A 26020-nucleotide genomic window follows, 5' to 3' on the forward strand; every position below is an offset into this window, starting at 1 on the left:
AGACCTCTCCGTGTCCCCCCAGACAGAGGCTGCGGGCTCTGTGCTCGGATGCTGGGGGCCCACCAGTGCGAAGAGGCCACATGAAGGCACCGTGAAGGTAAGCGGGGCCCTCCCCCCCCCCAAAACATCGATGATGACAGAAAAACATCGACCAGCTGCCTCCTGCACGCCCCCCACTGGGGATGTGCCCGCCACCAAGGTCCATGCCCTTGATCGGGAATCGAACCCGGGACCCTTCAGTCCGCAGGCCGACGCTCTATCCACTGAGCCACACCGATTTCGGCTTTAATTGGGTTTGAATGAACAGGAAAGCGGGCCGAGTTCCCAGGAGGAAATCTGCAAATCATGGAAGAGCACAGACTCCATAGACGGATAGGACCCACTCCAAAGAGGCTTGCTTTGCGGAGTGTGTGTGTGTGTGTGTGTGTGTGTGTGTGTGTACAAAATGAAATCAGCACTCTGCCCAGTCCATTAAGGGAGAGAAAAAAACAAACATGAATTATGAGAGGGAAATGATTGGCTGCCTCCTGCACGCCCCCTACTGCGGATCGAGCATACAACCCCGGTCTGTGCCCTTGACCGGAATCGAACCTGGGGCCCTTCACTCCGCAGGCCGACGCTCTATCCACTGAGCCAAACTGGCTAGGGCTCCCTCCAGTTTGTTGATGAGCTTTAAGCCCAAATTATTATTTGTGTTGGAATCCTTGTGCTTAGAGGGGCAGCTCCAGCGCAGCCGCCAGCTGGCAGGGACGTGTGAGCCCCCCTCTGAGCAGCACGCTGGGCCGTGGTGGCCGTGGGTCCGCGTGGAAGGGCTGTTCCTCTTGGCTCCCTCCCATCCGGGCCGCGGAGCCCTCCCATCGCCCTCACTGGCGTCTCCAGTCAGAACTGGGTCAGGCGAGAACACGGCCGGCACCCGCTAATTGGACCTTTCGGTTTCCATCTGTTTTGTTTCTCACTTCCGTTCAAGGCCCCGGGGACCTGCCGCTGCTGGAAAGCTCTCTTTGCTTCAGAAAGAAAAGAGGCGGACAGCGTCCCCTGGCGCTGCGGGCAGGCGGGTCCCGGTTCCCAAGCTGGGCCTGGAGGGGGTCCAAGTCCCCAGCTGCTGCTGCTGCTGCTTCTTTTTTTCTTCTTCTTTTCCTCTTCCTCTTCCTCCTCTTCCTCCTCCTCTTCTTCCTCCTCCTCTTCTTCCTCCTCCTCCTCTTCCTCATTCTCCTCTTCCTCTTCTTTAAAAATGAGCAAGGGAAAGATAGAAACATTGAGAGAAACATTGATGGGCCGCCTCCTGCATGCCCCCTACTGGGGGTCAAGCCCACAACCTGGGCCTGTGCCCTGATCAGGAATCAAACCCTGAGCTCACGGTGCTGAGGCCACCAGCTCTTGGATTTTAGGAGTGGTCAGGAAGGGGTGTCCGCTGATCCCCTAGAACCGTGGCCCCAAACCCCATGCGGCTCTTGGGCCCCTTGAGTTTTTAGCAAAGGCCAGCTTGGGAGGACCCCGATTAAGTTAATAACAATGTACCTGCCTACATAGTTGAAGTGTAAAAAATTTGGCTCTCAAAAGAAATGCCGATCGTTGTCCTGTTGCTGTTTGGCCCTGTGGGCTAATGAGTTGGCCGACCGCAGCCCAGGAGGCCCTTGCGGGGTGCTCAGGTGGCCGAATGAAGTCTTCGCTGGCTCTTCTGGGGCCTGCTGGGCGGGGGCCTGGCCTGGGATGTGAAGCATTCAGCCCTCACGACTAGCTCCCCCCAGCAGGCTGCTGCCCTTAGTGTGGAGGTGACAGGTCTGCCTGAGCCCGTTCTTTTTCTATTCTTCTTCTTCTTTTAATCCTCTCCCGAGGGTATTTTCCCATTGATGTTTAGGGAGAGTGGAGGAGAAAGGGAGAGACAGAGAGAAACATCCATGTGAGACACAGCGATGGGTTGCTTGCCTCCTGCACGAGTCCCGACCATGGCCTGGGCTGGGGAAGAGCCTGCAACCAAGGTACATGCCCTTGACCGGAATTGAACCTGGTTCGGTCCACAGGCAGATGCTGTATGCACTGAGCCACACCGGCCAGGGCTGAGACTTTTCTTACGGAGAAGACGAAGGCCACCTTGTCCATACGCACAGCCGCTCCGGGTCCATGGACTGTTTGGCACGTCGCTGAAGACCAGAACCACTCTCTGTCATTCTCGCCATGTGTGTGTGTGTGAAAAGGAGAGTCTGTATGGCTTGTCCCTCTGGCTGGCTCGGCCGGTCAAAGGTGTGGCTTGTACCTGACCCTATCCCAGCCTCATGAATACAGCAGTGTTTCTTGTTATTGGATATATTTCACCCGGATGTATGCTTTTTCTTTATTTTTTCTTAATCCTCACCTGAGGATATTTTTCCATTGATTTTTAGAGGGAAGGGGGCAGAGAGGAAGAGAGAGAGAGAGAAGGAAAGAAACACCAATGTGAGAGACACATGGATTGGTTGCTTCCTGCATTCACTCCGACCAGGGAGCCAGGGATCAGACCTGCCACCTGGTATGTGCTCTTGACCAGGAATCGAACCCGTGACCATTGTGTGCCCAAGCCAATGTTCTACCATTGAGTAGCACCGGCTAGGAGGGATATATTCTTTTTGTATAAATAATTGTGAAATTTGTGTGTAGCACATGATTACGCAATATAACACGAACCAGACATAAGTTAGCTTCATGGATATAACGTCATGGGAGTTGCTTTCTTCCACTCTCTCAAAAAGTGCAGACAAAAGCCTGGCGTGGCTCAGTGGTTGAGCATCTACCTATGAACCAGGAGGTCAGGGATCGACTCCCTTCTGGTCAGGGTACATACCTGGGGTTGTGGGCTCGATTCCCAGTAAGGGGCGTTCAGGAGGCAGCCTATTTATGATTCTCCCTCATCATCGATGTTTCTCTCTCTCTCTCTCTCTCTCTCCCCCTCTCCCTTCATCTCTAGAAACAATAAAAATAAAAACTTTTTAAGTGCAGAAGAAAAAAGAAATACAGACATGTTTGAAAACTCTCCATTTTCTCCTATCTCCCAGAGGGTAGCCCTCACTTCCACAGACCTCGTGGCTGGGAGGTGAGGCTAAGATGAGCATAACCAGCGACGAGGTGAACTTCCTGGTGTATCGCTACCTCCAGGAGTCAGGTAAAGCCACTCCCCTTCTGTGGGGGAAACTCACATTCCTGTGGGGGAAACTCACCTTCCTGTCGGGGAAATGCACTTTCCTATGGGGGAAATGCACCTTCCTGTTGGGGAATACTTCTTTCTTTGGGGGAAACACACCTTCCTGTGTGGAAACCTAACTTCCTGTGGGGAAACCTAATCTTCCTGTGGGGGAAACACATCTTTTTGTGGGGAAACACATCTTCCTGTGAGGGAAACATACCTTCTTTTGAGGGAACCCTTCTTCCTGTGGTGGAAATGCACCTTCCTGTGGAGAAAAAGACCTCCCTATGGGGAAAATCTTCTTCCTGTGGGGGAAAGGCACCTTCCTATAAGGGAATGCACCCTCCTTTGAGGAAACACATCTTCCTGTGGGGGAAATGCACCTTCCTGTTGGGGAATACTTCTTTCTTTGGGGGAAACACACCTTCCTGTGTGGGAACCTAACTTCCTGTGGGGAAACCTAATATTCCTATGGGGGAAACACATCTTCCCGGGCGAACGCATTTTACTGTTGGGAAATGCACCTACCTGTGGGGAAAATGCACCTTCCTATACGGGAACCCTTTTTCTTGAAGGGGAAATACATCTTCCTGTGTGGGAACCTATTTTCCTGTTGGGGAACCTAATCTTGCTGTGTGGTGACAACAGCTGTGCGGGAACACGTCTTCCTATTAGGGTAATACATCTTCCTGTGGGGGAACCTTTTCTTCCTGTGGGGGGAACACATACCAAGTGGGGCAAGGCACCTTCTTGTGAGGCAACACATCTTCCTGCTGGGGAATTCATTTTCCTGTGGGGGAAAGGCACCTTTTTGTGAGGGAACATATGTACCTTTTGGGGAAACACGCCTTTCTGTGGGAGGAATGCACCTTCCTGTGAGAGAAAACAGCTTCCTGTAGAATGACATATCTTCCCCTAGGGGAACCTATCTTTCTGTGGGGTAAACACACCTTCCTGTGAAGAACACACCTTCCTGTGGGGATCTAACCTTCCTGTGAGGGAAACGCAACTTCCTGTGAGAGAAAACATCTTTCTGTGGGGGAAAGGCACCTTCCTGTATGGGAACCCTTTTTCCTGTGGGGGAAACACCTTCCTGTGAAGAAACACATCTTCTGGTGGAGGAAACTCAACTTCCTGTGGGGGCGATTCATCATCCTTTTGAGGAAACCTACTTCATACCTACCCCTTTGTGGGAACTTAATCTTCCTGTGGGGGAAACACACCCTTCTGTGAGAGAAAACATCTTCCGGTGGGGGGAACTCAACTTCCTATGGGGGAAATTCATCTTCCTGTATGGAAATCCTTTCTGTCAAGGAAAAACACCTTTCTCTGGGGAAACACACCTTCCTGTAGGGGAATGCATCTTCCTGTGGGGGAAACGCACCTTCCTGTAGGGGGAATACTCATGCCAGTGGGGGCAACACACCTTCCTGTGAGACAACGCATCTTCCTGCTGGGGAATTCATTTTCCTGTGGGGGAAAGGCACCTTTTTGTGAGGGAACACATGTATCTTTTGTGGAAACACACCTTTTTGTGGGAGGAACATACATTCCTGTGAGAGAAAACAGCTTCCTGTAGGGAAACATATTTTTCTCTGGAGGAACACTTCTTCCTTTGGGGGAAACACACCTTCCTATGGTAGAACGCATCTTCCTGTAGGGGAAAGACACCTTCCTGTGGGGAAATGCTCCTTCCTGTGTAGGAACACACCTTCCAATGAGGGAAAACATGTATCTTTTGGGAAATGCACCTTTCTGTAGGGATGCCCATCTTCCTGTGGGGAGGTGGGGGTAGGGGGAACACACTTTCCTATGAGGGAACCCATTATTCTGTGGGGGAACACATCTTACTGTGGTGGAATACATCTTCCTGTAGGGGAACACTTCTTCCTTTGGAGAAAATGCACCTTCCATTAGGGGAACCTATCTTCCTGTGGGGGAACCTGATCTTCCTGTGGGGGGTAGGGAACACACTTTCCTGTGGGAGGAACGCACCTTCCTGTAAGAGAACACAGCTTCCTGTGAGGGAATACATCTTCCTCTCGGGGAACACTGCTTTCTTTGGGGGAAATGCACCTTCCTTTGTGAGAACCTAATCTTCCGGGGGGGGACACACCTTCCTATGGGAGGAACACACCTTCTTCCTGTGGTGGAGAAGCACCTTCCTGTGGGGAAAACACTTCCTGAGAGGGAACTCTTTCCTGTGGGGGAAATGCAACTTCCTTTGGGGAAAACATTCTTCCTGTTGCATAAATGCACCTTTCTTTGGGAAAACACATCTTCCTTTGTGGGAAACACATCTTGTTTTTGGGGAACCCATCTTCCTTTAAGGAAACGCACCTTCCTTTGCAGGAAATGCACCTGCCTGTGTGGGAACTCTTCCTGTGGGGTGAATCCACCTTCCTGTGAGGGAACCCTTCTCCCTGTAGGGGAACCCTTCTTGAGGTGGAAGTGCATTTTTCTGTGGGGAAAAACTCCTTACTGGGGGGAAACCCTTCTTCCTGTGGGGAAATGCACCTTCTTGTGGGGAAACACCTTTCTAACTTAATCTAGTGGCCCCCTGAGATCCTGCCTTGCACAACCTACAAACACACGCAAGCTCCAAGCAGCGGCTTTTGCATATGAATCTCTCCATCGCAACCCAGTTTAGGCAGCTCCCAAACCTCCAAGCAAAGAGGAGAAAACTAGTTCTCGCTGTAGCTCCTGCAGGGTGGCCTCAGACAGTAGCTGACCTGCACCCCATTGGAGATCCAGAAGCCAGTGTACCTAGTGGTCAGTGTGAGACACCAGATTTCAACTCTTCACATCCATAAGTGTCACATTCAAGAGGCAGACTCAGCACCAAAGCCCCACTGAAACAATTCCTGCACCATAAGGATGTCTCCAGCACAGCAGTTCTTCCATTATAGACACAGCGGATCCCCACAGCCAATTGGCCTGGAAGTCAATTCCTCCCAGTGTACCAACAGCAATCAAGGCTTAACTACACCAAGACTTTTCACTCAGCCCACAAAGGGTGTACCAAGAGCGTCCACCTCAGGTGATTGGGGAGGCTGAGCTACTGGCCCTTATAGGTCACCGACCACAAAAAGCCACTCCATCAACAAGGGAGGCAGCCAAAATGAGGAGACACAGAAGCATGTCACTAATGAAAGAAATGGAGGAAAGCAAGCTATGGGACGACATAGAGTTCAAAACCACATTTATAAGGTTACTCAAGAATCTTCTAAAAACTGCTGAGAAACTTGATGAGACCTTCAAGGACCTTAATGAGAATACTAAAAAAATGGAAAAGGACCAGTCAGAAATTAAGCATACACTGTCTGAAATAAAGAATATACAGAAACTCAACTGTACCCCAAGAATCAAACCAAAGATCTGAAATATGAGGAAACAAAAAACACCCAAACAGTAAAACAAAAAGAAAAAAGGATTAAAAAATATGAAGATAGTGTAAGGAGCCTTTGGGACAACTTCAAGTGTACCAACATCCAAATTTTGGGGGTGCCAGAAGAGAGACAAAAAATTGAAAACATATTACAATAAATAATGACAGAAAACTTTCCCTACCTAGTGAAAGAAATAGACTTACAAGTTCAGGAAGCGCACAGAACCCCAAACAAGAAGAATCCAAAGAGGACCACACCAATCATAATTAAGATGCCAGGGGCAAAAGACAAAGAGAGAATATTAAAAGCAGCAAGAGAAATCAGCTAGTTACCTATAAAGGGAACTTATACAATTGTCAGCTGATTTTTCAACAGAAACTATGCAGGCCAGACAGGAGTGGCAAGAAATATTCAAAATGATGAACAGCAAGAACCTACAACCAAGATTACTCTACCCAGCAAAGCTATCATTCAGAATTGAAGGTAAGATAAAGAACTTCACAGACAAGAAAAAGTTAAAGGAGTTCATCATCAAACCAGGATTACATGAAATGCTGAAAGGTATTCTTTAAGAAGTGGAAGAAGAAGAAAAAGGTAAACAAAAAGATATCAAATACAAACCTACCAAGTGAATCTAAAAATCAAGTGAATAAAAAGTTTGATGAACAGAGTGGACTGGTGAATATGATGAAATCAGGGACAATTCACAGGGGGAAGGGGAGCTGAAGGGTGTGGGAAGAGATTGGACAAAAGTCTTAGACCTGTGGATGAGGATAGTGGCTGGGGTTAAGGGCATGGGGTGGAGTGGGGAATCAGGTGTAGGAGAGCTATGGGGCGGGGGGCGGGGGGAGAGGAACACCTGTAATAATCTGAACAATAAAGATTTATTTTTAAAAATAAAAATAAAGGCTTTGAGGTGATTCGTGAAGGTCAGGGTTTCTCAGCCTCGTACTGTGGACATCTGGGCGGGATCGCGCTTCCTCCCGGGGACAACCTCCTGGTACAGGGGTGTGTAGCTCACATTTATTGAGCACCTACTGTGTCCAGGCGTGATTCCAAGTATGTCTCAGCTGAAACGACTAACAGCCAGGAAGCAGGCTGAGCTGTTCCCCCTTTTACAAGGAGAAACCCAGGGTGTGGGCAGGGTGCTGAGTTCCCTAAGTCACACCACAGCAAGGCAGAAAGCTGGGATTCAGGCCCGCCATCTGGTTCCAGAACCTTTCTCTTTCCAATGTGGTGAACTCTGCTGGTTTGTTTTCTGAGAGGAAGCCAAGTGTTCCTGGAGTTCGTCCTACTTGGCTCGGACATCGTGTCCTTTTGTGTGGTGCTAAATCCAGCATTAACGTGCACCTCACCGAGGCCAGCTGGGCTGGGATACTCCTTTTTTTTTCTTTTTTTAATATATTTTATTCATTTTTTTTTACAGAGAGAAAGGGAAAGAGAGTTAGAAACATCCATCAGCTGCCTCCTGCACACCTCCAACTGGAGATGTGCCTGCAACCAAAGTATATGTCCTTGACCGGAATCAAACCCAGGACCCTTCAGTCTGTAGGCCAATGCTCTATCCACTGAGCCAAACTGGCCAGGGCTGAGATGCTCCTTTTTTAAAATACATTTTTATTGATTTCAGAGAGGGAGGAATAGGGAGAGGGAGAGAAACATCAGTGATGAGAGAATCATTGCTTGGCTGCCTCCTGCATCCCTCCAATCCCCCCACTGGGGATCGAGTTCAAAATCTAGGCCTGCGCCCTGACTGGGAATCAACTGTGACCTCCTGGTTCATAGGTCAGCCTTCAACCAGCGAGGCTTGCAGCCAGGCTGGGCTATTCCTTTCTGAATGTCCTCATCGGGTTTGGGGCTCAGGGGGTGTGCAGCGGGCAGCTGACCTATGGTTCTCTCTCATCATTGATGTCTCTCTCTCTCTCTCTCTCTCTCTCTCTCTCTCTCTCTCTTTCCTTTCCTCTCTGAAATCAATGAAAAATAAATAAAAATGAAGCTGAGATGGCTGTACCCCCAAAGCTGTTTTCCATCCTGGGCGAATGTGGGTCTTCCAGGGCCTGTGTCTCCCCTAGCCCTGCCCGCTTCCCCCCACACCAGAGCTGGGGGGTCCTGCATGGATGAGGCGGGTGAGGCCCCGGTGCCCTCCATGCTCGTGGCTGTGCCTCTGCCTGCCTCCAGGCTCACGCCCCGCCTCCCCTGTCCGGCCGCAGGCTTCTCCCACTCGGCGTTCACCTTCGGCATCGAGAGCCACATCAGCCAGTCGAACATCAATGGGACGCTGGTGCCGCCCGCCGCCCTCATCTCCATCCTGCAGAAGGGGCTGCAGTACGTGGAGGCCGAGATCAGCATCAATGAGGTCTGTGCGCCCCTCTCCCGGGTCCTGGGGGCACTGGCAGCAGGCCCCTCCTGCACGCAGCCTGGAGGTCCTTGACAGGGTGGATAAGGGGGTGTCTGCACTGCAGGCTGTGGGGACAGCAGGCCTGGGCACACACACGGAGGGAGCTGTCCAGGACCCGGGCATCCGAGTGTTTTCCACACGCACATGCGGCTGGATGGCTGCTGAGCGTCAGGCATCATGGTCTCCACATGCACACATGGATGGCCTGCTACTGCAGGTCATGGTCTCCATACATAGACACAGCTGGCTGGGTGCTGACCGAGCACCGCGGTGTCACGTGCAGTGTGTGTGTGTGTGTGTGTGTCCCCGCTGAAAACACAGCTGGCCTTCCTCCGTGTCCCACCTCCGGGCAGGCGAGCACCGGGCCAAGCACAGAAGGGCTGTCCCTCCCCGCTCTCTGAGCCGCCGGTTCCCCTGGGACCTCAGATTTGTTCTGTAGAATCAGCCCTGACATGTGCAGACAGAATCGGGGAGGGACAGGGTGGCTGTCCTAACTCCAGAGCGGTGCCTGCTCCCCAGGGAGCTGGTGGAGAAGTGGCCATAGTGACAAAGGGAAATGGTGTTCATCTGCTCGTGTCCCCTCTTCTTAGACTGGGCTCACGGCGTGGTTGGGCCTGTTTTTCATGCAGGGCCAGTTTAATTTATTTATTTATTTGTTTGTTTTTCAGAAAGGAAGGGAGAGGGAGAGAGAGAGAGAAACATCAATGATGAGCCCTAGCTGGTTTGGCTCAGTGGATAGAGCATCAGCCTGCGGACTGAAGGGTCCCAGGTTCGATTCTGGCCAAGGGCACAAGCCTGGGTTGCAGGCTCAATCCCCAGTAGGGGGCGTGCAGGAGGCAGCCAATCAATGATTCTCTTTCATCATTGATGTTTCTATTTCTCTCTCCCTCTCCCTCTCTAAAAATCAATTTAAAAAATTATATATATGTGTGTGTGTGTGTGTGTGTGTGTGTGTGTATCATTGATTTTTTACAGAGAGGAAGGGAGAGGGATAAAGAGCCAGAAACATCAATGAGAGAGAAACACCGATCAGCTACCTCCTGCACACACCCTACTGGGATGTGCTCGCATCCAAGGTACATGCCCTTGGTCAGAATCGAACCTGGGACCCTTGAGTCTGCAGGCTGACGCTGTATCCACTGAGCACCTTTTATATGACATATTGTAGTGCCTCAGTTGCAGTAGAGCACCTTTTCCATGCAATATGGCAGTGCCCCAGTTCAGTGTGATATTGACCAAACATCGGGTACCCCACTTAGGATAGCATTGCACCCTGTCCTGCACCCAGGCTGAGCCCACACACACACTGCCCACTGCCCGCCCTTCCTCTCCTCTGCCCGCCCCTTTCTGCCTGCGGTGCCCATAGCCCGGTGCCAACAGCCTCGGGGCTGACGGCCGTGCCCCGGCTTCCCCAGGATGGCACGGTGTTCGACGGCCGCCCCATAGAGTCCCTGTCGCTGATCGACGCCGTGATGCCCGATGTGGTGCAGACGAGGCAGCAGGCCTTCCGGGAGAAGCTGGCGCAGCAGCAGGCCAGTGTGGCGGCGGCGGCGGCGGCGGCAGCAGCAGCAGCGGCGGCCACTACAGCCACGACGGCCACAGTGACTCCAGCAGCGGTTTCCCAGCCCAACACCCCAAAGAACGGGGAAGCCACGGTGAACGGGGAGGAGAATGGAGCCCATGCCATGAGTAAGTGCGGGCATGTGTATCTGTGCACACATGTGCCTGTGTTGGGCTGTGTGTGACCGTGTGTGTGGATGTATGCACGTGCCCCTGTGCGTGTCTTAGGCAGATGTGAGGATTCTTCCCGGGGTGGAGTTGGCTTCCCTCGGATCAGCTGTGCAGCTGCCCAGCCCTGGAGGTCCAGATGGCCGTGGTGGTCACCCCTCACCACGTGGCCTGCTCACCTCCAGCCCCCCGACCACAGCGCAGCGCCGTGGCAGGGGACCGTGACCAGGTGCAGGCCGCCGAGTTCTTCACATCCGTCCCGTGTCGCTCAGCCACGCGGCTTCCGCTCCCTCCACAGATAACCACTCGAAGCCCATGGAGATCGACGGGGACGTGGAGATCCCGCCCAGCAAGGCCACGGTGCTGCGGGGCCACGAGTCTGAGGTCTTCATCTGCGCCTGGAACCCCGTCAGCGACCTCCTGGCCTCGGGGTGAGGCGTCCGCCTGGGGCGCTCTGGGCGGGGCGCCTGCTGCTCTGCACACAGTCCGGTCCCGCCTCCGGGGCGCATTCCCTCTGGCCTGCCTGGGCACCTGCCCCATCGGGGTGCAGGCCCAAGCCTGGGGCGCCCTGGCTGCTCCTCCTGGGGTACCTCCGACGGTGGTAAAATTGAGAAGTCCTGGGGCCGGGCTGTGGTCTCCCCGGGTGGGGCTGTGCCTGCATTTAAAATTCCCCTGTGCAGCATAGAAGGTGCTGAGAAGACCCACTGAGATTTTTAAAAAAAACAGCCCTGGCCGGCTTGGCTCACTGGATAGAGAACGTCAGCCTGTGGACTGAGGGGTCCCAGGTTCGATTCTGGCCAAGGGCACATGCCTGGGTTGCGGGCTCAATCCCCAGTGGGGGATGTTCAGGAGGCAGCCCATCAATAATTCTCATGATTGATGTTTCTGTCTCTCTTTCCTCTCTTCCTCTCTGAAATCAGTAAAGAAATATATATTTTTAAAAAATTAAATTAAAAAACAAAAACAAAAAACCAGCTCTGTGGGTTGGACTGGGCAGGCCGTCTCAAGGTGCCCGGCCCAAGCCGCCTGGCCTGGAGCCGTGGCCAGCCCACCTCTGCCCATCGGCTGCAGGCCCTGGCGGGCTGCGTGGTGGGAAGAGGGAGAAGAACCCCGGGAGCACGCGGTAGCTGACTGCAGGCGCTTCCTCCCGCAGGTCCGGGGACTCGACGGCGCGGATCTGGAACCTGAACGAGAGCAGCAACGGGGCGTCCACCCAGCTGGTGCTGCGGCACTGCATCCGCGAAGGCGGCCATGACGTGCCCAGCAACAAGGATGTGACCTCGCTGGACTGGAACGTAAGCCCCGGCCGCCTCCCGCGTGCTGGTGCCCCGGGGAGTGCGGGGGGGCTGGGTCGTGGGGCTCCCTCCCTGAGCACTAGCCAGGTCGTGTCAGGCTCCTTCCGAGCATTAGCCCGAGTCTCTGAACAGCCAAGGAAACATGACTTCCACCTTCATATTCTTTTTTCTTTTTTTTCTTTTTTTAATGTATTTTATTTACTTATTTATTTATTTATTTATTTATTTATTTATTTTTTACAGAGAGGAAGGGAGAAGATAGAGAGAAACATCGCTGAGAGAGAAACATCGATCAGCTGCCTCCTGCACACCCCCTACTGGGGATGTGCCCGCAACCAAGGTACATGCCCTTGACTGGAATCGAACCTGGGACCCCTCAGTCTGCAGGCCGATGCTCTATCCACTGAGCCAAACCAGCTTAGGCTTAATGTTTTTATTGATCTCAGAGAGGAAGAGAGAGGGAGAGAGAGAAACATCGATGATGAGAGAGAGTCATCCACCAGCTGCCTCCCGACCGGGAATCGAACCAGGACCTCCTGGTTCACAGGTAACGCTCCACCCTTGAGCCACGCTGGCCAGGCTGGGGACGGGTTATCGACGTGAGGATGTTCTAGTTCTGGGGTGAGAGGCCCTCTTCCCTCTGTCAGAACGGCCCCCACTAAGCTGTCTCTGTCGGCCTGTCTCTTTCCGGCCCACAGAGCGAGGGGACACTGCTGGCCACGGGCTCCTACGATGGCTTTGCGAGGATCTGGACGGAGGACGGTGAGCGCCGCCAACCCCCCCCCCCCCCCCGGGCCGGGGTTCGGGGTCCGGGAGGAGCAGCTTTGGGGTGGAAGTGCCGTGGTCTTGAGGTCAGCTGGTTTGTTGTCCATTTCCTTCCTCACAGGGAACCTGGCCAGCACCTTAGGCCAGCACAAAGGCCCCATCTTTGCCTTGAAGTGGAACAAGAAGGGGAATTACATTTTGAGCGCGGGTGTGGACAAAGTGAGTGTTTGCTGAAATACGTCTCTGATCTGTAGACGCTTATTGGTCTTGAATCTCTGGATGACATCGTGGTTTCTTTGAAATCTGAGGCTTTCTGTTTCCTCTTAAGAAATAGGTGGGCTGCCGAAACCGGTTTGGCTCAACGGATAGAGCGTCGGTCTGCGGACTGAAAGGTCCAGGGTTCAATTCCGGTCAAGGGCATGTACATTGGTTACGGGCACATCCCCAGTAGGGGGCATGCAGGAAGCAGCTGATGGATGGTTTTGAGGAAAATGTTAGACCCACCAAACAAACGGACGAAAGACGTTCGTTGGTCCAGAGCTGACCCAAAATGTCCAGAGTCCGGTTTCAAAGGAACTCACTGCCCCGAGTGTTTCCTCTGAAATGCCTGCAGTCAACACAGCCCACAGCCAATTCCCCAACCACGGGCTCTGTTGTCAGCGACAGGGAGTTCCAGTAAAGTGAGGTGATGGCTGCGAAACCCCACTGGTTTCCCTGAGCTGGGATCTCCTGTCTCCCAGACATCAAGCAGATCCCTAAGAATTCCTGCTTGTCTGCCAGGGGAACGGCCCTCTCCCTGCTTTAGAGGCCTCTGCCTGGGGCCACGTGTGCGGCTCAGTACTCTGCTCTTTGTCCCCGATTCAGGGCGTTTCCAGAAATGCCCGTTCCTTCCTCGGCTCCTCATCTGGGAAAGGGCCAGAAAGATACGTAGATAAGCTTTATTATGCGTTTTTTCTACTTGTAATGGGAGAGGGGAAACCCCCACCATATTGGTACTTTCCCAGTGATCAGCTACAGCGGCTGTGCCTTGTGGAGTCACCACCAGTCCACCTGGTTGCGTATAAAACACTGGGTTCCACAGACGTAGCATAAAAGACTGCCCGGGAGCTCGTGAGCAGCTGTATGTCGATCACAAGTTGAAACACTATGTTGGCCAGACTGGAATAAAATAAAATGTGTAGTGAATAAGTAGTTTCACTGCTGAAATCGGTATGGCTCAGTGGATAGAGTGTCGGCCTGCAAACTGAAAGGTCCCGGGTTCGATTCCGGTCAAGGGCATGGACCTTGATTGCGGGCACATCTCCAGTAGGGGGTGTGCAAAAGGCAGCTGATGGATGATTCTCTCTCATCGATGTTTCTAGCACTCCTTCTCTCTTCCTCTCTGGAAAAAATCAATAAAATATTTTTTTTTAAAAGTAGTTTTATGGCCACAGCAACCTCAGTTCATATCCAAGTCCCAGCACCAGAAAACAAAAAGAATTCAGTTTTCACAGTTTCTGTCTTTCTTTTTTTCATGGAGTGCTTACTAGGAAACAAAGCTCCCTGCGTGGCCCTGTCTGTGTTTACTGGGCGGCACTGGAATGGAGGGAGGAGGGGCTGCTGCCTCGTCTTGTAAGATAACTTTTCCAAGAGAAAACGTGGCGAGAACACTCACTGACCTTTCCCTTTCGTTTGCGGAGTGCAGACAACCATAATTTGGGATGCCCACACGGGAGAAGCCAAACAGCAGTTCCCGTTTCACTCTGGTGAGTCTTTTGGTTTGGTTTTGCAATCCTATATAATAAAAGGCTAATGTGCAAATTGACCAAACGGCGGAACGACCAGACTCTATGACACGCACTGACCACCAGGGGGTCATCGTGCTCCTGTAGGAGGAGCGCTGCTCAGCCAGAAGCCCTGAGCCGGGCTCATGGCTGGCGAGCAGGCCTAAGCCATCAGTCGGACATCCCCTAAGGGCTCCTGGACTGGGAGAGGGTGCAGGTCGGGCTGAGGGACACCCCTGGTATACGAATGTCATGCACCAGGCCTCTGGTTTGGAAATAATAGCACAGAGTTCCCATGAAATGTCCTGTGAGGTATTCCTGTCTACTCCAAGGAGTGTGTTCATGGAATCCAGCTGCAGTCCCAGGGCTGTGAGGCGTCGACGGTACAGAGTCCCCAACATCAAAGCATGAAAAACACCCCAGGAAACCAATCCCAGGAACAGTGTGGCCTCATTTCTCCTGCCAGCCCGGGGGAGCCGTGTTGGGGACCCCGGAGACTGTGCCCACATGGGGAGTCCCAGCTCAGGTTTGTCACAGCGGAAGGACAGAGAGCACAGCCAGCCGAGAGGGGAGAGGTCACGGTGAAATCCAGCATTGGCAGTGGTCTTCTCGCCGGGAGTCACCAAGGACAGGCCGAGTGTGCCAGGCCACGTGGAGCTCAGTGGAGACTTCGTCCAGGGTCTCGCGGAGGCTGGCACTGCAGGCAGCCTCTCCCTGGCTCGGACCCACGTTCCAGATTCCTGGAAGGAACTGGCGTAAACTACTAGTTTGCAGTTTAAGTACAGAAGCTGCTCTCATCAGTCAGGGAATGGTGGGAACGTTCGGGAATCCTGATCCCCAGACTTGGGCCCAGGGAGTATGGTCTCCCTGAGGTGGGGCTACGTTCCCACAGGAGTGTGCAGCCACTGCCATGGGCCTAGCCACATCCCTCTGTGTGTTGTGGCCACAGCAGGCCACGTGGGGCAGCCTGGGCTCCAGAGACCACAGTGTCCACTCCCTGTCCCGCCCGCAGCCCCCGCCCTCGATGTGGACTGGCAGAACAACACCGCCTTCGCCTCCTGTAGCACCGACATGTGCATTCACGTCTGTAGGCTCAGCTGCGACCGCCCCGTCAAAACCTTCCAGGGACACACGGTAAGTGGGAGGACGGGGATCAAGTTCATGGGCATGTGCCAGGACTGGGGAGCCTCGGATTAAAAGATTCTGTGACAGCCGGGACCGGTGTGGCTCAGTGGATAGAGCGTCGGCCTGCGGACTGAAAGGTCCTGGGTTCGATTCCGGGCAAGGGCATGGACCTTGGTTGCGGGCACATCCCCAGTAGGGGGTGTGCAGGAAGCAGCTGATCGATGAGTCTCTCTCATCGATGCTTCTAACTCTCTATCCCTCTCTCTTCCTCTCTGTGAAAAATCAATAAAATATATAAAAATAAATAAATAAATAAAATTATAAAAGATTCTGGGGTGCCAGACATTGGGTGACATGAAATGCTATTGATCTTGGTCCAGCATCTAGAGGGGTTCTGGAATCTGGAGAAGAGCTATGCATAAGAGAGATCAGAGAAATAGCCAGTATCCTGAATTTGGTGGAAAACGCCAACATTGGTTTTTAGAGAGTGGGAGGGAGGGAGAGAGTGGGGGGGCCAGAGAGAAGAGAAACATTGGTTACCTCTTGCATGCACCCCGACTGGGACCAGGGACAAACCTGCAACCCAGGTACATGCCTTTGACTGGGAATTGAACCCGCCACCCTTTGGTGCACAGGCCAACACACTAGCCACTGAGCCACACCGGCCAGGGTGAGAATGATTTTCAATGTCATTTTCAATGTCAAAACCACGTTGGTCGGTGGTCAGTTTTCTGTGCTGTACTTTTTAAATGTAAATGCATGGGCTCCCGAGGTGTGAGGTTTTTCTTAAAGAAATGTAGATGCGGGTTACTGGTTTTGCGCGGCGCGTGGATGTACCTCAATGAGAAAGGCAGAGTAAGCAGCAGGAAAACCTGAGCGCTGTGGTGGTGGAAACCGTGGAGAGTCTGCAGAGATGATGGGGCGCCCCTGCCCCCTGCTGGACGGTTGTGGCACCTGCTCACAGGCCTTCATTTCTTTGTAAAATCCTTTGCTCTCTTTCAGAATGAGGTCAATGCCATCAAGTGGGACCCTTCCGGCATGTTGCTGGCGTCCTGCTCTGACGACATGACGTTAAAGGTGAGGTGGAGGGAGGGGCTGTGCGGGGCTCACCCTCACGGCTGCTCTGGGGATGGTTTTGTAACCGACACTTTTCCCGTGCCTGTACGATGGCCCCTTGGCTAATCAATGCCGCTGGTGGCCCGGGATTTTGCCCGCCCCTCTGCCTGGGCACCCACCCGCCTGCGGGCGAGCTGCCCCAGGGCCCCAACCCTGAGGAGCGCTCACGGCGTGATGATGTGGAGCCATTCCCGGCTGGAGAGAGAACTCCTCCTGCTCACACGCTTCCCAATGTGCCCTCTAGATCTGGAGCATGAAGCAGGACACGTGTGTCCATGACCTGCAAGCTCACAGCAAAGAGATCTACACCATCAAGTGGAGTCCCACCGGGCCTGCCACCAACAACCCCAGCGCCAGCATCATGCTTGCCAGGTAAGGGGGGCCAGCCTGCAGCCCAGGCCACGCGGCCCCCATGTCCTGCTCCGTGTGGCTGGGACAGTTCCGGTATCCGAGGGAACAGAAATGGCGGTCTGTGAAGGAGGTGGCCGGGAACTTGACTAGGGAATGCCACTTGTGTCAGAAGGAACAGGAATTTTGTGAATTGTGTTGCAAATGAGGTCGCGCCCTTTCAAACGGTACACGGGTAGCTCCTCGGACAGGACAGGCCCACATGACAGAGCCACGAAGGGACACCGAGCAGGGCCGGGGATCCCTGTGCCCGCCGGGCTGGAGGGTTCTGGGTGCAGGCGCCCAGCACGTGGCTTTGTGAAGGTTTTCGTCAGGACGGAGAGAGCGATCGGAGCTGAGCCCGTGCCCGGGGCTGCAGGTGGCGCGGGTTCTGAGCGGCAGCAAAGGGCTGCCCCTCACTCGCAGGGCTGACAGCCATGTCTGTAGTGAACCCCCAGGGCGGCCAGCAGCAGGGTCCCCAGAACTGGCCCACGCTGCTGTCGGCTGCAGTGCACAGAACCGCGTCGGCCCCGCGTGTAGGAAGAACGTCCAGAAAAACAACTGCAGAGGTCTGAGGCCGGGGATGCTGGGGAGCTTTGGGCTCTGGGGTCCAGGGTGCACACAGTAAAATTAAAATGCAGGAACCAATGCATGTGAAATCAGCCTGTTTCCCCAGTCACAGCATGCAAAAAAGCAACGGACAGGAGTCTGTCTTCTATTGATATATAACAGAGGAATATGCAAATTATTTCTGTTATATAGAAGAATAACAGAGGAATAATTTGAAAAATATGCAAATTATTTGTCTGGAAACATCACAACCAGGCAGCAGGGACCTGAGGCTGCATGGCCCCTGGCCAGGGCGAGGGACCTCAGGCCACGCCCCCCACCCAGCGGGGCTTAATGGGGGACCTCAGGCCGCACCCCCTTCCCTGACTCTGGGCCAGCGGACCTCAGGTCATGCCCGCTGCCTGGCAGGGCTTGACGGGCACTGAGACTGCACCTCTGTCCCGGAGGGGCAGGGCCGGACGGGTCTGGGTCTCCTGCATTTTTTATTGTTGTTTTTTTTTTAAATATTTTTAATTGATTTTTTACAGAGAGGAAGAAAGAGGGATGGAGAATTAGATACATGATAAGAGAGAAACATCGACCAGTTGCCTCTTGCACACCCCCTACTGGGGTGCCTGCAACCAAGGTTCATGCCCTTGACCGGAATAGAACCGGGGACCTTTCAGTCCATAAGCCGACGCTCTATCCACTGAGCCAAACCGTTTTGGCATTTCCTGCATTTTCGAAGTGCGTGCTGGTGGTGGGTGTGCCCCAGATTCTGACAGGAGCAAGATTTTCATGTACATTTTAGTAGTTTTCTTTCATCTCTGACACTTCTATTATAGAGAACTGCTCCAACCTGCGGGGCTCAGCAATGTGGGGAGAGGGAGGCGTGGCCTGAGGTCCCTGTGGAGGATGAAAAGAAGGGACAGGGGCACGGAGAAATGGAGGCAAGACAAAGTTCTGATCAAGCCTCAAACTTTATTTTTGGAACAGCAGTATATATACAGCAGGAACAAAGGGGGGCCGGGTTGCCTATGCAGCGGGGTCTTTGACAGTGTATAGTTGGTTTAGGCACTGGGTGACAAGGTGGTAAGGTACCTAGCAACACAGGATTGGCTAACTGCCAGGGCGGTGTAACATTCCAAGGCCGGGCTAGCTATGGGGGAGGATCAGGAAGGGGAGTTGCAGAGATCTTCTGGAGCAAGATGTGCTAAGCGGCAGGTTATCTTTAGCTTCTGGCCAAACCCGCAGGGCACTGCATAACTTCTGCTAGAAGGAACTTAATTCTAAGACGGAGTTGTATTTTCTTAAGACGGAGTTGCTTGTCTCAACTCTGATGGCTCCCAACAGAAAAAGGACAAATAGCGATGTAAAAATATTTCCTCTAATTAATTCTCTTTTAATGTGCACGAATTTTGTGCACCGGGGCCATTAGTTGTTTTATAACAATGGCTCTGCTGTCAATGCATCCGAGTCACATTTTTGCCAGGACGACGCATCCCTGTTACTGTCTCTAGAAACATGAAAGCGACATGGGGAAAGTGTGATGCAGGCACGCCGTGGGGAGGCGGGAGGGAGCCCCGCGTGTCCGTGGTGACGTTCCCTCGCTTCCTCCCAGCGCTTCGTTCGACTCCACGGTGCGGCTGTGGGACGTGGAGCGCGGCGTGTGCATCCACACGCTCACCAAGCACCAGGAGCCCGTGTACAGCGTCGCGTTCAGCCCCGACGGCAAGTACCTGGCCAGCGGCTCCTTCGACAAGTGCGTGCACATCTGGAACACACAGGTAATCTGGGACCTCTCTCAGCGGCCCGCCCGAGGCCAAGTTTCTGTGACTCTGGCCCGAGGCAGCCGCTGGGGTGTGAGTCCCCTGCCTCATCCTTCTATGGAAAACGGGGAGACAGTAACCCGGACCTTTAGTCTCCGGAGGTGCTGCCCCCGGGGTGCTAAGGTGGGGGAACAGGTGTCATACATTCGAGCTTTCCAAGGGGGGAGCCGGCCCTGACCTCCGGTCCGCATCAAATTGGAGGGTGTAAAGGAATGCCTGCTGGCTTTGGGGGGCCATTTTAGTTCCTAATGAAAATGGGGTATGTTTCGGTAGGAAAGGGTATGGCATAGAGCACATGTGTCAAACACAAGGCCCGCGGGCCAAATCCGTCCCTCCAGGCCTTGCAATGTGGCCCGCACTGCGCTGTCATCACTGCACTCTGCTGCGTTTCTATCACAATGACAGTTTATGACTGTTCAGTAAACCATTCGGCCCGCGATTTAGGCTGGATTTTAGATTTTGGCCCCTTCTCTGATTGAGTTCGACACCCCTAGCATAGAGGGTCGTGCTGTTGGCAGAACTCGGAGGAGACAGCATTTGAGTGAAGGGCGGCAGCGTGGGTAACCCGGGGTAAGAGATTCTGAATATAAAGACTGGAAGAGGGCGGCGTTCCTCGGACTGAAAGGTCCCTGGTTCGATTCCCCGTCAAGGACACAGGCCTGGGTTGTGGGCTGGATCCCCAGGAGGGGGCGTGCAGGAGGCAGCCCACCCATGATCCTTCTCCTCATGGATGTGTCTATCTCTCCCTCTCCTTTTTTCCCCTAACATTAACATCAATAAGAATAAATTTTTAAAAAAAAATTTAAGAAAAGAGCAGTAGAGTAGGGACTGTTATGTTACGCAGTCAGCCCTCAGTTCTCTTGCCAACGGAGGAGAAATGGTCAGAGCCGTTGCCAATGGCCAGCGATCAGTTTGTGTGACCTCGGGATGGATTGCCCCTTGTAATCCAGCCTGCCTTGGGGTTCCCTGTGGCTGGTTTGACATTGAGGTACCTCTGCATTGAGCCCATGCCCTCTGGTGGCAAGGGTTGGTAGTACATGAGGGAGGCTTCCCAGTGTCTGCCTCACCCGGGCTCCATGCTCTGGGACAGGGAGAGGTGAGGGGGGACCCTCTGTGGAGCCAGCCTCACAGCCCAGACAGGCCACGCAGAAAACCCATGTCCCAGGAGCACTGTGCCTCTTCATAGGAGCAGTCAGCATGGCTCAGTGGTTGAGTACCAATCTATGGGCCAGGAGGTCACGGTTGGACTCACGATCGGGGCACATGCCTGGGGCTGCCGGCTTGATCCCCAGTAGGGGGCGTGCAGGAGGCAGCCGATCCATGATTCTCTCTCACCATGGATGTTTCTCTCTCCCTCTCCCTTCCTCTCTGAAATCAGTGAAAGTATACTTAAAAAAGAAAACCGACATTAGGGACCGCCCAAGACCGAAACCTCATCACATTGTCATTCCTTTTGTCTAGATCTCAAACCTCCTGGGTCCTGGGGGAGAGGGTGCCCTCTAGGTACAGCCACCACGGGGAGGTGCGGCGGCCTGGCTCCCTCCCAGCCCCGCCCCCTGAGCGCCTCACGCTGCTTTTCTTTGCAGAGTGGGAGCCTGGTCCACAGCTACCGAGGCACGGGTGGCATCTTCGAGGTCTGCTGGAACGCCCGAGGGGACAAAGTGGGCGCCAGTGCGTCCGACGGCTCCGTAAGCAGCGCCCGCGGCATGCTGGGGGGGAGGGAGGGGATGAGGGCGCGGGGCGGAAAGGGGAAAGGCCGGGCAGCCCATACCCGGGCCGAGGCTGAGCACCTTGCTGGTCTCCTGGGTCCTGGGCCCTATGGTGATCCGCTGAGGCAGGGGCGATGGGAGGGCTGGGCGGGCCAGGGCATCCCGCTCGTGTTCCCTGAGGCCATGAGCGCAGGCTTGACTGGTCATGGTCCCTGGCCCTCGGTGTCTGGGCCGTACCCCCACCCATGGCCACTGCCCCTGTGTCAGTTCCCAGGATGGTCAGAGGCCCAGTCAGCAGCATGTGGGCAGTTTCTCTGAATGTTCACAACTGTGTGCCGGTAAAACTTTATTTTGGGCGGGCCTGGTTCTATCACTAGGCTCTGCAGTATCATTTGCCCGCCCGGCTCTGCTCCCTTCCATACAAGCAACATCTCCTGCCATTGCCACTCGTTGGAATGTTCACAGTCACGTTCCTGTTCCCTTTGCTACAATAACGGGCCCTCCGTCTCCCCGCAGGTGTGTGTGTTAGATCTGCGGAAGTGACCGCGGTGGCCGGGAAAGAGGAGAGGTCATGGACCAGCGGTGGGCACGGGGCCTCGGCACCCCTGGGGCTCGATCCTGCAGCTGCCAGACTGCGCGGCGTGGCCCGTGGGCCTAGTCCGGGAGCCTGTATTCGACGTCCTCGCCGAGCGTCTCTCTCACACACACACACACACACACACACACACACACACAGTTGTATCCGAGGGGGGCAGCCCGGCGCCCCCAGCCCGATGATGCGTGCAGATGGCTGCCATGGGGGGGTGCCAGAAAAGGGGAGAGAGAAAGCTGCTGTGATCACTCAAAAGGGGTAGGAGACTCTCCCCCCCAAACCCCCCTTCCCCTGCGGTCCACGTGGCTCCCTAACAGTTGGACACAGCGGGCTGCAGAGGGATTCCAAAGCCAGCCTGTGCGGCGGGAATGCGCCTGGGGGACCCCAACTCGTCCGTGTCCCCCACCCTGCGCTGTCCGGCGGCGTTGCTGGGCCTTCTTCCCTCCCCTGTCCTTGACCGTCCCCCACCTTTGTCCTCCCTGCCGGGTCTGGGCTTGCTGTAGACGCAGCCTTGGGGACACTTGGCAAAGTCTGTGCCTGCAGCTTTCTGCTCCTCCCCTCCTCTGTGCCCCCCCTCCCCTCCCCGCACCCCTGGTCAGAGCTGTGTGCTATGCACCACAGGCCTCCAGGGCACATTCCTCACAAAACAAGTGCTTTATGTGGGAAGGCAGGGCAGGGGGCTTTTTACAGGAGAGGAAAAAAGACTTATGAGAGAGAGCCCCGAGTATTTTTGGAAAAAAGAAGATATTTTTATGTGAAAACGATTTTAAAATCCTTACAATGGCCGTCAGACAGAGAGCTTTGTGCGGTTTCCTGTTTTAAGCGGTTCCGGGGAGCGGTGCGTGGCGGGTGGGAGGGCACGCGTGGGGGGCAGAGCCGAGGGCGCTGCCCGGTCCCCGGGCTCTGCCTGGGCGGCCGCAGGAGCACAGTTAAGGAGGTGCACAGGGACCTTGGTGACCTCAGGAGCGAGTCCCCAACCAAGAGGCACCGAAGCCAGTACACAAGAGGCTCTGCTCCCTGTAGGTTGGCCCTGGGGCGCTGGGAAGGGGGCTGGCACGGCTGCCCCCAGGGCGCTGGGTCTGGCTGCTCAGAGGTGCCGGGGAGGGAGGCCCTGAGGGGAAGCACAGGTGGAAGGTCACCATCGTGCACCTGGCTGTGCGCCGGGAGGTGGCTGTCCGGCTGCGCTGGGCCCCGCTGGTTCGCGGGGAGCAGTGGGTGGGGCCATCGCATTGGGGCGCAGCGGGGATGGGGCGGCAATAAACCCTAATGCTGACCGACAGCTCTGCAGGGTCCATCCCGGAGACAGGACACTGGTGGGAGGAGCTGGAAACCCACCCTCAGGGCGGGTGTGCAAGTCCCAGAGACCTGGAAGGCTGGGTCCGTGGGGCCGCCTTGTGCTGTCATCAAGGGGCTCCCCGTGGATCCTCCAGCCCCTGCCAGAGAAGACCCCAAAATGCCGGTGCCAAGTTGGATGCTTGCTTTGGGTCGTGGCCTCGTTGGAGCCCGGGGTCTCTGGTCACCATTCTGGTCCCCAGCCTGCAGGTCCTCTCTGCCCGGAGAAGTCTGGACGTTGGGGGCGCAGTGTGTGGGGGTGCTGAGGAGCGCCATCTGACACCCCAGCCCCTAAAAACGGGCGCGTCTCTGCAGCTGGGCATCGCCGCCCCACGGGGGGCCGGGGGCCGGGACACGTCGGGGCGCCATCGGGGCACCATCGGGGCACCTGCGGGCTCGGAGCTTCCGTAGACAATCCTCACACCTTGGTGTGGGGTGCACGCGACCCGCTGGCCGCAGTGAGGTGGGGGACCCCGGCCACGCGGCTCAGTCCCATGGGGACTCCGCGGCCCCGGCTTCCTGCCCCTGGCCTCGGAGACGAGCTGCCGCAGCCACACGGGCCCGAGTGTCCAGGCGCCATGACAGCGGGCAGCTGAGCCCGGGAAGTCGGGTCTGGCGGCCTGTGCCTGTTTGCCCTCAGTGACAGCTTACGCCCTAACGCTGACTGAGCAAATGCTGACGGTGACCTTGATCCTCCCACACCCAGCCTCCCGGAGTCTCCGCTGCGTTTGCATGAGCGGGGCTGGCGGGAACGGCAGTGACCGGCTTCACCCCGGGACTGGAGTTCTCATTTTAAATAAGTTTTCGTTTTTAGTGATTTCAGAGAGGAAGGAAGGAGGAGAGAGAGAAACCATGATGAGGGAGACTCACTGCTGGGCTGCCTCCTGCACGGCCCCTATGGAGGCCTGTGCCCTGCCGGGGAAATGAACCCAGACCTCCTGGGTCACAGGTCGCTGCTGGACCACTGAGCCACACCAGCCCGGTGGGGGCTGGGGTCTCCCTTCTGCCCTAACATCGGTCGAGGGTGGGGAAGTGCACTTAGTCCCGCGCCGAGTCTGCTTCTCCTGCTTCCTCTCCTCTTGTACCAGTTCCACCTGTTTCCCTTCACAAACCGTGTTTCAGGTCAAATGCACAAGCGTGCCCTCCGCCCCTCCTGGGGGCTGGGAGCTCTGGCCCCAGCGGTGTTTGTCGTCTGTGCCAGGTGTGCCAGCCCACTGCTCCGCCAGCGCCCATGTCCGCGTCCACATCTGTCCCCCCCCCACGTCCCCTCACGCGCTCCGACATAATGATCACCCTGCGTGTGGTAGCCATTTGTTCCCAGAGAACCAGCAGGTCCTGTTCAGCGTCTTGAATAAATCGCTCTATTTTGATACGAGGGACCGTGGTCTGTGTGCTTTCTTCCCGCTCGGCCCCTGGGGCCCAGGACGCCCCGAGGAGCGGGCACAGAAGGGACCTTGGTGCGACCCTCACTCTGAGGTTTCACAGTCTGTTCTTGCTTCTATGTCTCTGGACCCATTTGGGTTCCTCAGTTATGTTGGTCACTAGATTGCACGGCGGCGGGAGGGGGAGGGGGAGGGGCAGGGTGATTTCTGGCCGGCCATTTGGGAAAGTCCAAGTCGGTGACTTTCCGCCTGTCCCCTGGTGGTTTGCTGGGAACTCCGTTCCACGATGAACTCGGAGGACTTTGCAGAACGGGAAGCCCCAGGGCGACTCCCACCCCTAGTGGGCATGGCTTCTGTTCCTGCATCGGTGTGCCGCCCTGGGGCAGGCGGCAGTGGTCCTGGGGACACAGGCTGCATTTTGCCCTGAGTCACAAAGCGGGTCAGGGTGTCATGTTCCTGCACATGCAGCTCGATCCTGCGTGGGAGCCAAGCGGGCGCTGGGCCCTGCCGGCCTTTCTTTTTAATCCTCCCAGAGATATTGTTTTCATTGATCTTTAGAGAGAGAGACTGACAGACATTGATGTGAGAGGCATCTACCTGCTTCCTCACGCAGGCCTGGGATCAAACCTGCAATTGAAGTTTATGCCCTTGACAGGGAATCAAACCCATGACCCTTCAGTCCACAGGCTGACTCTAACCACTGAGCAAAACCAGCCAGGGCCCTGCCCTGCTCTTTATGGTTCTGAGGAAGGCACATGAGCATTTCTTACATTACTTTCAGCTGAATCCAGTGGCATTGGCAGCACCATGTCCCGGAAACATACCATGCCAGAGGCAGGAGTGTTGTCAGCCTGACCCTTTATTTATTTTTTTCCAAAAAATACATTTTATTGATTTTTTTTACAGAGACCAAGGGAGAGGGATAGAGAGCTAGAAACAATCGATGAGAGAGAAACATCAACCAGCTGCCTCCTGCACGCCCCCCACTGGGGATGTGCCCGCAACCAAGGTACATGCCCTTGACCGGAATCGAACATGGGACCTTTCAGTCCATAGGCAGACGCTCTACCCACTGAGCCAAACCGGTTTCAGCTCAGCCTGACCCTTTAGCTCATGTGTCAGGGGTTGGGTTTCATTACTTAAGTTCAGCCAGGTAGGCGCAAAGAACAGAGGCAATTATCTGGGCTTAGCCAGGAGTGACAATTACAACGAAGCCACAAGAATGAAGATCTTTAACCAGGATTCCACATAATTTCCTTTCTTTTAAACTCTAGTAAAACTTCCTGGAATCATACTTTATAATTAAACACGCTGCACCAGTTCTGGGTCACTGTCTTTCCATCAAAGGGCCAGCTGTCCCAACTGGTGGCAGCCTTTCCCTGCTGTCTCTGTGTCTTTATTTATTTTCATTTTCTCAATCCCCAGCCACCCCTACTCCAGCCATGCTGGACACGGTAAAAGAGAGAAATACTTACATTCTGCAGCAGTAGTTCTCAACCTTCCT

The 26020-nt window shown here is 54.7% G+C and overlaps 2 protein-coding genes across 3 annotated transcripts; both read left to right on the forward strand.

Annotated features, from left to right (window-relative positions):
* TBL1X (transducin beta like 1 X-linked) lies at nucleotides 1–24510 on the forward strand. Of its 2 annotated transcripts, none has more exons than XM_036425637.2 (15): nucleotides 1–97; nucleotides 3030–3136; nucleotides 8757–8902; nucleotides 10360–10633; nucleotides 10971–11103; nucleotides 11826–11967; nucleotides 12666–12729; nucleotides 12854–12951; nucleotides 14417–14477; nucleotides 15508–15629; nucleotides 16623–16697; nucleotides 16981–17108; nucleotides 19294–19459; nucleotides 21088–21189; nucleotides 21676–24510. In XM_036425637.2, the coding sequence occupies exons 2-15, from the start codon at nucleotides 3079–3081 to the stop codon at nucleotides 21751–21753; spliced, it is 1647 nt and encodes a 548-aa protein (XP_036281530.1). In that variant the 5' UTR covers nucleotides 1–97; nucleotides 3030–3078; the 3' UTR covers nucleotides 21754–24510. The 2 variants fall into 2 exon arrangements, with proteins under 2 accessions (XP_036281530.1, XP_036281531.1); XM_036425638.2 differs by having other exon boundaries at nucleotides 21727–24510.
* Nucleotides 22413–24510, forward strand: LOC123651814. Its single transcript, XM_045577123.1, has 2 exons — nucleotides 22413–23053; nucleotides 23099–24510. The coding sequence occupies exons 1-2, from the start codon at nucleotides 22413–22415 to the stop codon at nucleotides 23412–23414; spliced, it is 957 nt and encodes a 318-aa protein (XP_045433079.1). The 3' UTR covers nucleotides 23415–24510.
* Nucleotides 24511–26020: the final 1510 nt, after the last annotated feature.

Source organism: Pipistrellus kuhlii, unplaced genomic scaffold (genome assembly GCF_014108245.1).
Source record: "Pipistrellus kuhlii isolate mPipKuh1 unplaced genomic scaffold, mPipKuh1.p scaffold_m20_p_83, whole genome shotgun sequence".
In the NCBI taxonomy this organism is placed as follows: domain Eukaryota; kingdom Metazoa; phylum Chordata; class Mammalia; order Chiroptera; family Vespertilionidae; genus Pipistrellus; species Pipistrellus kuhlii.